The sequence below is a fragment of the Ictidomys tridecemlineatus genome, chromosome 4 (assembly GCF_052094955.1).
Source record: "Ictidomys tridecemlineatus isolate mIctTri1 chromosome 4, mIctTri1.hap1, whole genome shotgun sequence".
NCBI classification, from domain to species: domain Eukaryota; kingdom Metazoa; phylum Chordata; class Mammalia; order Rodentia; family Sciuridae; genus Ictidomys; species Ictidomys tridecemlineatus.
Genome location: NC_135480.1, coordinates 18,310,449 through 18,321,196, shown reverse-complemented (window position 1 = coordinate 18,321,196; position 10,748 = coordinate 18,310,449). Strand labels below are relative to the sequence as shown.

The 10,748-nt window shown below is 37.0% G+C and overlaps 2 protein-coding genes across 2 annotated transcripts; both read left to right on the top strand.

Moving 5' to 3' along the window:
• Window positions 1–3,495: 3,495 nt before the first annotated feature.
• On the top strand, window positions 3,496–4,437 carry LOC101976558 (olfactory receptor 4C46-like). The gene has a single exon (XM_078045043.1). It carries the CDS (start codon window positions 3,520–3,522, stop codon window positions 4,435–4,437), a length of 918 nt encoding a protein of 305 aa, XP_077901169.1. The 5' UTR covers window positions 3,496–3,519.
• A 4,449-nt stretch (window positions 4,438–8,886) lies between these two features.
• LOC101976269 (olfactory receptor 4C3D) lies at window positions 8,887–9,825 on the top strand. The gene has a single exon (XM_013360599.4). The coding sequence runs from the start codon at window positions 8,887–8,889 to the stop codon at window positions 9,823–9,825; it is 939 nt and encodes a 312-aa protein (XP_013216053.3).
• The last annotated feature ends 923 nt before the right edge of the window (window positions 9,826–10,748 follow it).

The following is a 10,748-nucleotide window of genomic DNA, read 5'->3' as shown; positions in this document are numbered from 1 at the left end:
CTAGTCTCTGTGTCGTAATAGTTACTTCTATTAGCTTCACTTTACAGAAAAAAGTTAAGGGTTGAGGGGTTAAACACATTTCACAGAATTGCTTTGGCTATTTATTTCAATGTCAGGTTGGGCCTATTAAGTAATAGTGAACAACTTCCTTCCAGTCTCTAAGATTCATTTCACATCTTAAATCAGGATAACATGATGTCTGACTCAATGTTGAAATAAGGATAAAAAGTCTCAGACACTTGATAAGCCCTCATGCCATGTTGGCTCTGTGAGTTGTGCCTTCTGCAATGATAATTCTCAATAAATGGTCATGTTTTCTTTGAGTGATATGATCAGTAACTGGAGTAGATTTCTCTTTTCCCCTTTTATACCCTATGTCAAGCAAATTCTACTAGATTTACCTTCATATTACAACACTTTCCACCTCTACCATCCTGGTTCAAATCCCAGTCATCTTTCAGCAGGATCATCACAGTGACATCCTAGCTAGTCACCCAGCATTCTTTTTTTTTTTTTAATTGATCGTTTAAAACACTACAGAGCTCATGATATATCATCTTTCATACATTTGACTCAATTGGGTTTTGAACTCCCATTTTTACCCCAAATACAGATTGCAGAATCACATCTGTTACACACTCACATTTTTACATAATGGCATATTAGTGACTGTTGTATTCTGCTACCTTTCCTATCCCCTACTATCCCTGATCCCCTCCCCTCCCATCTTCCCTCTCTACCTCCTCTGCTGTTGTTCAATTCTCTCCCCCTTTTTCCCTCCCCCTTGCCCCTCATAACCTCTTGTAATTTTGTGTATCATTGAAGGTCTCCTACCATTTCCATATGCTTTCCCTTCTCTCTCCCTTTCTCTCCCCCCATTCGTCTTTGTTTACTGTTAGTCTTTTCCTCATCACCCAGCATCCTTCATTCAAAGGACAGAAGGGTCCCTTGGACATCTAAGTCAGATCACACTATGCAAAACCACTCACTGCTGTGCTTGTCATTGGAAGTCATACTCCTTCCAATAACCTACAAAGCCCTGTGAGATCTGCCCTCAGCCTCACCATGTGGCTGTTACTCACAGAAACTAAGCCTGATCTCTCCTAGGGGATTTTCCCTTGGTGCCATCTAGAGCTGTCTTTTGGATTCCTTCTTGGCTCATTCCTTACTCCCTGCCAGTCTGGTTATGTATTCCCTTTCAAGAAAACCTCCTATTCTCAGAACCCATGCTTCAATTACTCTGCTTTCTTTTTCTGATAGCAGAGGTTACAATCTGGCATAATATATCATTCTTGTTTTTTCATTTGCCATTCTCTTGTCTCTCTCTACCAGGACATAAAACTAGAGTGCATTTATATTTTTCAATGCTATATTTCTATGAGATACATAGCTGATAATTAAAAGTATTTGGAAATGACCATAAAAAGGAATCATTAAACAGAACTTAAAACTATATTGCCGGGAATAGCAAGGATAGTGGAAGGAGACGGTCATCATTATAAAAAAATTCATGTATGAAGATGTGAATTTGGTGTCAACATACCTTATATACAGACAGTTGTGGTATAAAAGTGAATTAAGAAATGCAATACAAAAAATATGAATGTAATGCACTCCTCTATTGTGATGTATGTAAGAAACAATAAACAATGAAATAAAAATTTTAAAAAACTATATTGTTTTAGGCAGTCTTTCCCCTCCACATATACATACCTCTTTGTGGTGGGAGTAGAGTTGGGAAGTTCATTAAAAAATGTACTTTAATAGCATATTTTGTGTCCGTTTGACTTCAAATGAAAATAAATCCAAAATATAGTAAAACAGAAAAATCTGTAGTGAAATACACATGATAAGAATGTACAAATTTTTATAATTTCTTCCAGCTTTCATATTTAATTGTAATGATTAAATTGAAAATAATATTTAAAAAGCAGCAAAATCTCATAAAAATATTAAAAAATGACAAAGATCATATTTTGCTCATTAGTGATGAAACTAGTAAATTATTATAAGTATGTAAGGCAAATGCAATGTATCACACATTGTTTCACCAAGGATTTGTAATAAATTCACAAATAAATGAAAATGCTTTATATACAATACTCAGGGAAATCACTTGAACTTTCATCAGACAGCCTTTGAAATTATTTCAACAAGAATTATTTGCATCATTACCATTTCTCTGCAACTTAAAGAATTTGTAAAATAGCTTCACATAATGAAAAACAAAAAGTGCATAGTAGGCTAGACTCTATAACCCTCTGGGAGTGCTCTGGAATGCACATAAATTATGCTACATTTTATAACATAAACTGAATGTTGCACTTCAAAGTCTTTCCTGGCAAAAGGTAAATTTATGTTTCAGCTATGGCACAAAAGAAGTATAAATGACTCTTGAATAAAACACATTTGCATGAAAGGAAAATTTTCTCACTTATCTGTTTGCAAGCAAAAACCACAAACTATTTGATTCCATTGTAGTCCCCCCAAAATACAGGATGCTCAAAGTGGAAGATTGAAGAGTTTAATCAAAATTACTTATCAAGTAAAATGCCCAGAGTTAAAAGAAACCAAGAAGAGATAAGGAAGGAGGTAGTAATAATAAGTAACCATTACAACAACTTAGCCTGAGAGAGGGAGGTGAAGGTGGCAATGAGAATCCAAAACCAGAGCAAATAGATCCCCTGGTATGCTACCCTTTCTTCTCTGGCCTTTAACCTCCATCTAGCCCTGCACATAGCCCAGAAGGAAGGTCACTGGTTGAAACTGGATGTGGAAGACAGCCATGCAGAGTGGAGAAGAAGGGAGGAGATCAGGATGGATGAAAGGGGTATAAGGGTCATGAATACTCCTGGCTGGAGTTAGATGGCCAAAAAAAAAAAAAAAAAAAAGAAAAAAGAAAAAAAAAGAAACAAGTAAAGAGTCTTTTAATGTTGATCAATGTTCATCATTTCATTTGAACAATATTTACTGAATATCTCCATGACTCAGGCATTAAACCAAATTTTTGCAATAAGGAGTGAACAAGTTAAAAACAGCCTTGTTTCTCTGTAGCTTATTTAAGAGTTTCCAAGTAGAAAGGGAGGATTAATTGGCGTGCCAAGTTTGCAGAATTAGAACAATAGATTTTGTAAACGTTTTCTAATACTTCTTACTGGCTGAGCGGGAACTGGGTTTATTATCAGGCAGGCTCCCTATGCCTAGATGTCCTCTAGCAAAGGTCTAGTGACCACCTGTCAGAAGCTGCTGTAAAGGGATTTTCAGCATCCTTGTTACAAGAAGCTGAATTAGACACCTGCAAAGGCTTATTAAAAGCTCTTTTTATAAAACAGAAAAAAAGTGGTTTGTTTCTTCTCTTCCAGCATACATGGAAGAAAATAGCTTATATTCTTAAAATGTTTTGGGGCTTGCCTAAAAACTCTATATATTGCTCATCACATTTCTATCAAGAATATTGTTTTTGCAGGTTACTTCACACCTTTTGAATTCATCATCAACACTGTAAAGAAAGAAACAGAAATGAATGTGACTGAATTTATCCTACTGGGACTGACACAGAATCCTCAGATGCAGAAGATCCTATTTTTGGTGCTACTTAGCACCTACATTGTCACTGTCACAGGCAACCTGCTCATTGTGGTTACTGTCCTCTGCAGCCAGACCTTGCACTCCCCCATGTATTTCTTCTTGGCTTTCCTATCTTTGATAGATGCATGCTATTCCTCTTCCATAATTCCTAAAATTCTAGCTGACTTGTTTTTGGAAAACAAAGCCATCTCATTCAATGGCTGCATGCTACAGCTTTTTCTTGAACATTTCCTAGGAGGTTCAGAGATTGTCCTTCTTGTGGTCATGGCCTATGACCGCTTCGTGGCCATCTGTAGACCTCTGTACTACATGACCCTGATGAGCCACCATATGTGCTGCCTCCTGGTGGGGCTGTGTTGGGTGGCGGGTTTTCTCCACTCTTTGGGGCAGATTCTAGTTATTCTCTGGCTCCCATTCTGTGGCCCCAACACCCTGGATCATTTCATGTGTGACATTTTTCCCCTAATACAGCTTGCCTGCACTGACACTTTCCTCCTTGGTCTCTTGGTTGCTGCCAATGGAGGAGTAACCTCCATGATCAGTTTTGTAATGTTATTGGTATCCTACATGGTCATCCTGTGCTCCTTGAGGACTCACAGCACTGTGGGGAGGAAAAAGGCTCTCTCTACCTGTGGCTCCCACATCACAGTTGTTGTCTTGTTCTTTGTGCCCTGTATCTTTATGTATCTGCGACCAGTAGCTACGTTTCCCATGGATAAAGCAGTAACTGTATTTTATACTCTTGTAACTCCCATGTTAAACCCCGTTATCTACACAGCAAGGAATGCAGATGTAAAAAATGCCATCAGAATGTTACTAAACAGGAAGGCAATTTCAGACAATAAATGATCAACTGGATATTTTTTTCCTATCATGATCTTTGCAATTTTATATTTTATCACAGTAGTCCAACTTATCATCCATGGGGGAAACATTCTAAGACCCCGAGTGGGTACCTGAAACCAAGGGTATTACTAAACCCTATAAATATACTGTATTTTTTCCTATACATACATATTGATAATAAACTTCAGTTTATTATAATAAGTTTATTATAAGTAATAAATTATTATATAAGTTTATTATAAGTTCAGTCTCAGATTAAAACAGACAACAAGATAAAACAATACAGTGTAATGATATTTTGCAGTTTGGGATCATTGTTAAGTAAAAGGAGGGCTATTTGAACACTAGCATACTGGTACCTCTCACAACAGTCCTTCTTGTAACCTAGACACCTACTAAATGACTAACGGGTGGGTAGTGCATAGAATGTGGGTGTGCTGGAAAGGGCTGACTCATGTCCCAGGTCAGACTGGATGGGGTGATGTGAGATTTCTTCATATTACTAAGAAGGGCTTGCTATTTAAAATTTATGATTAATTCCTGAAATTTATCATTTAATATTTTCAGAACGTGTTTAACCATAGCATAAATAAGTGAAAGTTATTAACTGTATTTTAAAGACTTTCTCATAACTATATTAACTGTAGTTTAAAGACTTTCTCATAACTATCAATTTACTTTCTAGGCACTTTTGCAGGGTAGGTATTATTTTGATTATTCCTGTTTTATAGATGAATAAAAATGCAGCTCAAGAAGGTCCAATAAAGTGTTCAATATCAGACACAGAGCTTGTGTTCAGATCTGCATTCTTCTAGATCCAAATTCAATATTCTTTCAAACATTTATAAGTGTATTAGGAAAAGGGCAGTATTTACATCAGAACCTCTCTAATTTTGTAGTGAGTTAAAATTTTTTTTTTGTTATAATTGCAGAGTTGCATAATGTGTTGACTATATAAGCAATAGATACTCAAAAAACTGTACTACTTATTGGTATCTAAGGCAATATGGAATGCAGTGTAGAACAAAGACACCAGACAACTAACCTTGGCACACACTTGGTATATCTGATTTTAAAATTATATTTTTTTCTTGTTCTATTGAGAAAATAATGTCAGCAATTATAAAAATAAATCATTTGTAAACCTATGTGAAAATTTTATAATGTCTTCATATGGTTGCAAAAAACTTATAAAACTGAAACCTATTGTTCTACTGTACAGAGAAAAGTTGAATAACTAAATCATACAACACATAAATTCATCTCAAGTTCAAATACTCTCACTATATATTCTGTGGTATTTTACATGTTCAGAATTCCCTTGGGCTATATTTAATTATGCTTTGACATATAAAATATTTCAACATACATATTTTTAACTTAGAAGTGTCAATTTGTTAAATTAAAAATCAATGGTAATGAAATTCAATTTTTTTTCAAAAGTACATGATAAAATATATTCACAAAACTGTTTTACTGCTAAAAAGTTGTTTTTATATTTAGTTCCTTGAACTGGGACCCCCTTTGAAAACTACTTCAGAGGTGTCTTATAATTATTTAGAAATAAATCTCCATAGTTGACCAAAGAAAACATCTTTCAGCTTAGCAACTCAACTCACATTCTTTTTTGTGAATAACTTTTGGGTTTTTTAAAAAATTCAATCTGTTACCACAATACAGATATGAATGTCATTGTTATAGGTATGCCACTTTTGATAGATTTTAATAGATTCTCCCACTTCACAGTTATCACATGTTTTGTTGAAGAAATCAGAGGACTCTGTGATGTCACAATATTTAGTAAGCATATCATGATTGGAGAAACATTCTTAAGAATAAGAACACAGGCTTCAGCATCAGGAAACCTGGGTTCTCTCTTACTGAGCCATTTTCTCATCTATGACCTTAAATAGCTCATCCTATTCCTATAGGCAGTTTACTTAGGTGATTTAGAAGGTGTGTAAGTTCTGTAATTCTGCCCATGTTAATATGTTTATTACCTTGAATATTGTTTTCTTTTACTTCACTAGGAGAATTAAACTGGAAAGGTTTTGAGAGATTATATATAATAGATAAGTATATTTCACCATGTTTCTAAACTTTTCATTTTTTGTTAACAGTATAGGAGTGTCCTCCTGGATGAAAGGGGTTTGGGATTGACCTAAGGCAATATGAGCCCTGTGTGTGAGTGTTCAGTTGCTTTGAGGAGTATCCCTCTGTCTTTATTAATAGTCATGAATATGTCTCTAAGACTTCTCCTTAGGCAGGTTCCTGGTTTTTGTTAACATGAACCTGTCAAACATCATGCTAAAACTTTGGCTTCTTACTAAGATTTGAATCCATATTTAATTTCTCCCATTTTTTATTCTGGTTTGCATTGTGTTTGAAATACCTGTGTTGCTGTCCCTCCAGTGTTCTGCCCATTCACTCCTTGGGCTTGTCTTCTGGAATCACACTTTCCTGACAGAACTCTGTCCTATATCCAGTTCACATGACTGTGCTCTGGGAAGCTCAGCTAGACAGGAGTGGGGAATCCAAAACACTCTACACATCAGTCTTTTCAGTAGAGGATGGATGAACAGTTGATGGGTCAATACGAATGGGTTTAATCTTCCATTTGGTTGGACATGCTCATTCTCCAGTCTGACTTCGTGCTTTCATTCCAGAGCTGAAAGAGAAATGTGAGAAATGTTCACAGATGATGCTTCAGCAAAATACATATTCATTATAGTTATTTTCATAGTTTCAAACTCAATATTTTTTTGGTCAACTATCACAAATGGAATAGCTGCTCTACTACCTCTTCACTTACTATAAGATTTTGAAAATTAAGACGGAAAGCCCTTTATCTGGTTAACTTTGAAAGGGAAATAAATGTTTGTTTGGTTTTTTGGGAGGATTTTGTTTGTTTTTTTTGCAGAATACATTTGGTTATATTTATGTTTTTCTCTATTCATTTCATTGGGGAATTTGTGTCTTCAAATTGGGATGATTTTCCCTCATTCTATTCATGATGAAATATTCTTTAACCAAGAGTTATGCACTATGGATGCTATGGGGAGACAAAGACATGAGGATATACATTGCAGAAACATTGAGAAGTAGAGGTGACCATCCAGCTCATAAATGGATGAGATGCTGACACCAGGGAGGGATTACTAAAGTTTTTTGACAGAAATGTTTGGACAACTTGTATCGATAAAAATACATTAATATACATAATAAGTGTCCAGTGAATATTTGTGGAGTGAAAGTATAATAGTTACTTGCAGTTATTAAGGACAATATATGCATTTTTATTGATACGTGTGTGTTTAGGTATAGGACCGTACCTATTGTATCTGACAGTGTCTTTCTATTCTCCACATTAAATTTCTATTTTAAGAACTTTGTAAATAAGGTTTTCTTTTTGCTTAATAGATCTTAATGAACTGAAATCTATTCAAAAGCCTTTTTCATTCCAGTCTATTGGAAGTATAAATTTAATGAATGGGACTACATTACCTTATATGCAGAACATCATTTTGAAGAATAAGCACTATTAATTAGACAATATTATAATTATCTTGAAAGCCAAATTGCCTAATAACATGCCCTAAATATGCTAGAAATTGAACTGAAGTTTATGTTTCAGAAGTTTATGTCTTTCATAAAGTAGATGGTGTGGAGAAGCAGATTGGGAAGACAAGGGTACTTGTGTTCTTGGTTTATGACCAGGGAAGCATGTTTATGCTCAAACATGGAAATGTAGGGAGTGAGGGAGTTCATCATGCATTTATTCATCACCTCACAGGTGCCAGATGCTGAAGACACTGTGCCAGACTCTGTACTAAGTACACCAAGGAAAGAGGCAGCAGCATATTGCTATGGTAGGTGTCAGAGAAGGTGAATCTCCTGTGATTTCTATATATTTCCTATCTGCTTATTCTCTGTAGCTATGTCCTGGCCAAGTCCTTTTACAGGTAAAGCTGTAAATTTTGGAAGAGGGAATAGCCTTTACTAGCGTTCAGCACTTTACAGCTTACAATTTACATCTCAGAGCTATAATTTGCGAATTCACAGATGTAGGGGCTCAAAGGCAGACACTGCTGGGATTACTTAGCAGGTTGACATGGAATTGGAAACAGGAGAAATGAGATCTCATGTGTAGAGCCTAGTGTTTTATCAGTAAATTACACAATAACTGTCAACTCACAGAGGCTTTATAGGAGACAGGTAGTACTAGGTACCTGAGGAGAGGAGAGCATCATGGAGGAAAATGAAAAAGAATGACTGAGACAATCACTGGGCAGGGGTGGGCAAGGACATGCTCCACAGTAGCCATGACTGCCCCATCTCTGTGCTGTGAACCTCAGCCTGCAACCCTCTCATGGCTAATTTGCTATCTTTCTTTACCTTTTTTACAGGTAATTCAGTCCCCAGGAAGGTGCTACTTCCTCAAAGGATCACCTCATGCCTCCCAGTAATGTGACTGAATTTGTTCTCTTGGGGCTCACACAGAATCCACACCTGCAGAGGCTCCTCTTCATCCTCTTTTTGTTCATTTTTCTCTTTACCGTGCTGGCCAACCTGTTCGTCGCCATCACCATCTCCCTCAGCCCCACGCTTTCAGCTCCTATGTACTTCTTCCTCACTTACCTGTCCTTCATAGATGCCTCGTACACCTCTGTCACCACCCTCAAAATGATGATCGACCTGCTCTACCAGAGGACAACTATCACTTTGGGTGTCTGTCTGACTCAGCTTTCTGTGGAGCACTTCCTGGGAGGCTCAGAGATCCTCCTCCTCATTGTCATGGCCTATGACCGCTACGTGGCCATCTGCAAGCCCTTGCACTACATGACCATCATGAGGCAGGGACTCTGCCGCCTCCTGGTGGTGGTAGCCTGGATTGGAGGGATCCTGCATGCCACTGTGCAAATTCTCTTCATGATCAGCCTGCCCTTCTGCGGTCCCAATGTCATTGACCACTTCATGTGCGATCTCTTCCCATTATTGAAACTGGCCTGCAGAGACACCTACCTGCTTGGAATGGTGGTGGCAGCCAACAGTGGAGCCATGTGCTTGCTCATTTTCTCCATGCTACTCATCTCCTACATCGTCATCCTGAGCTCCCTGAAATCTCACGGCTCTGAAGGACGGCACAAAGCACTCTCCACATGTGGCTGCCACTTCACCGTTGTCGTCCTCTTCTTTGTGCCTTGCATATTCACCTACATGCGTCCTGTGGCCACCTACCCTGTGGACAAGTTGGTGACTGCGTTCTTTGCCATCCTCACTCCCATGTTGAACCCTATAATTTACACAGTGAGAAACGCAGAGGTGAAAAGTGCCATGAGGAGCTTGTGGAAGAGAAGAGTAACTGGTCAGTTCATAGTGCCAAGAAAGTGATGGTGTCCATAACTATGGAGGATGGTATCTGCTGCACACACACACACACGAGAGAAGTAACACATTCTACAGATCACTGGCAAAAAAGCAAAAACCCTCAGACAAAAACCAAAAACAAAAACAAAAACCTAACATTTATTAGGTTCTTAATAGTGGCTAGACCTTTTAATAAGTGCTTCTGGTACTGAGCGATGTGTTTTACCAAGGCTGCAATGTTCACATGCAGAGGTTCTGGATCTGCAATGCAAAGAACTGCAAATCTCTGGTTTTGATGATTCTGGAGTGTGTGCCTCCACAGTTTCAGTGAGACTTTACAAAATTTTTCATACATGATATTTTGGGTGAAATTGGCTTTCTATCTAAAGAACCTTGGTTTCAGAACTTTAAAAAAAATGCTTATCCTTTTGTGGTAAAGGAAATCCTTTAGATGAACATATGGAGGTTAACAGTTGGGGAGTAAAAGAATTATCATTGATTTTTCTTTATTTTGCATTTTTTGGGCAACTTGAATATATGAAAAAAAGAGACACCCACAAAAGAATATGTTAGTAAAGGAATCAACTCTGAGGATCTTATTTACTAAAATGGAGTCACGTTTTTCTCAGAAGACGCCCCAGTGTTTATAGACAAATATGTGAAAGAACTATGTGTAATCTGTGAAATATATTGTGAATGTAGTATATTAGTATTTTTTACTATTAAGATTTTTTAAAAATTCAGGCTGTAAGTACAAAATATTTCTATATCAAAAATGTATCATTTTGAGATGCTGTTATGAGTAAGAATACTTTCTGGCTGAGGTACTTTAAAACATTTAATAATGGCAGTTTTCCTACAGATAGATGTGACCCATTTTCAATAGTAGAGTGAAAAGATGGAGTAGCAGAGAAAGTGATAGAAAAATTTAAATCTGGTACTTGCTA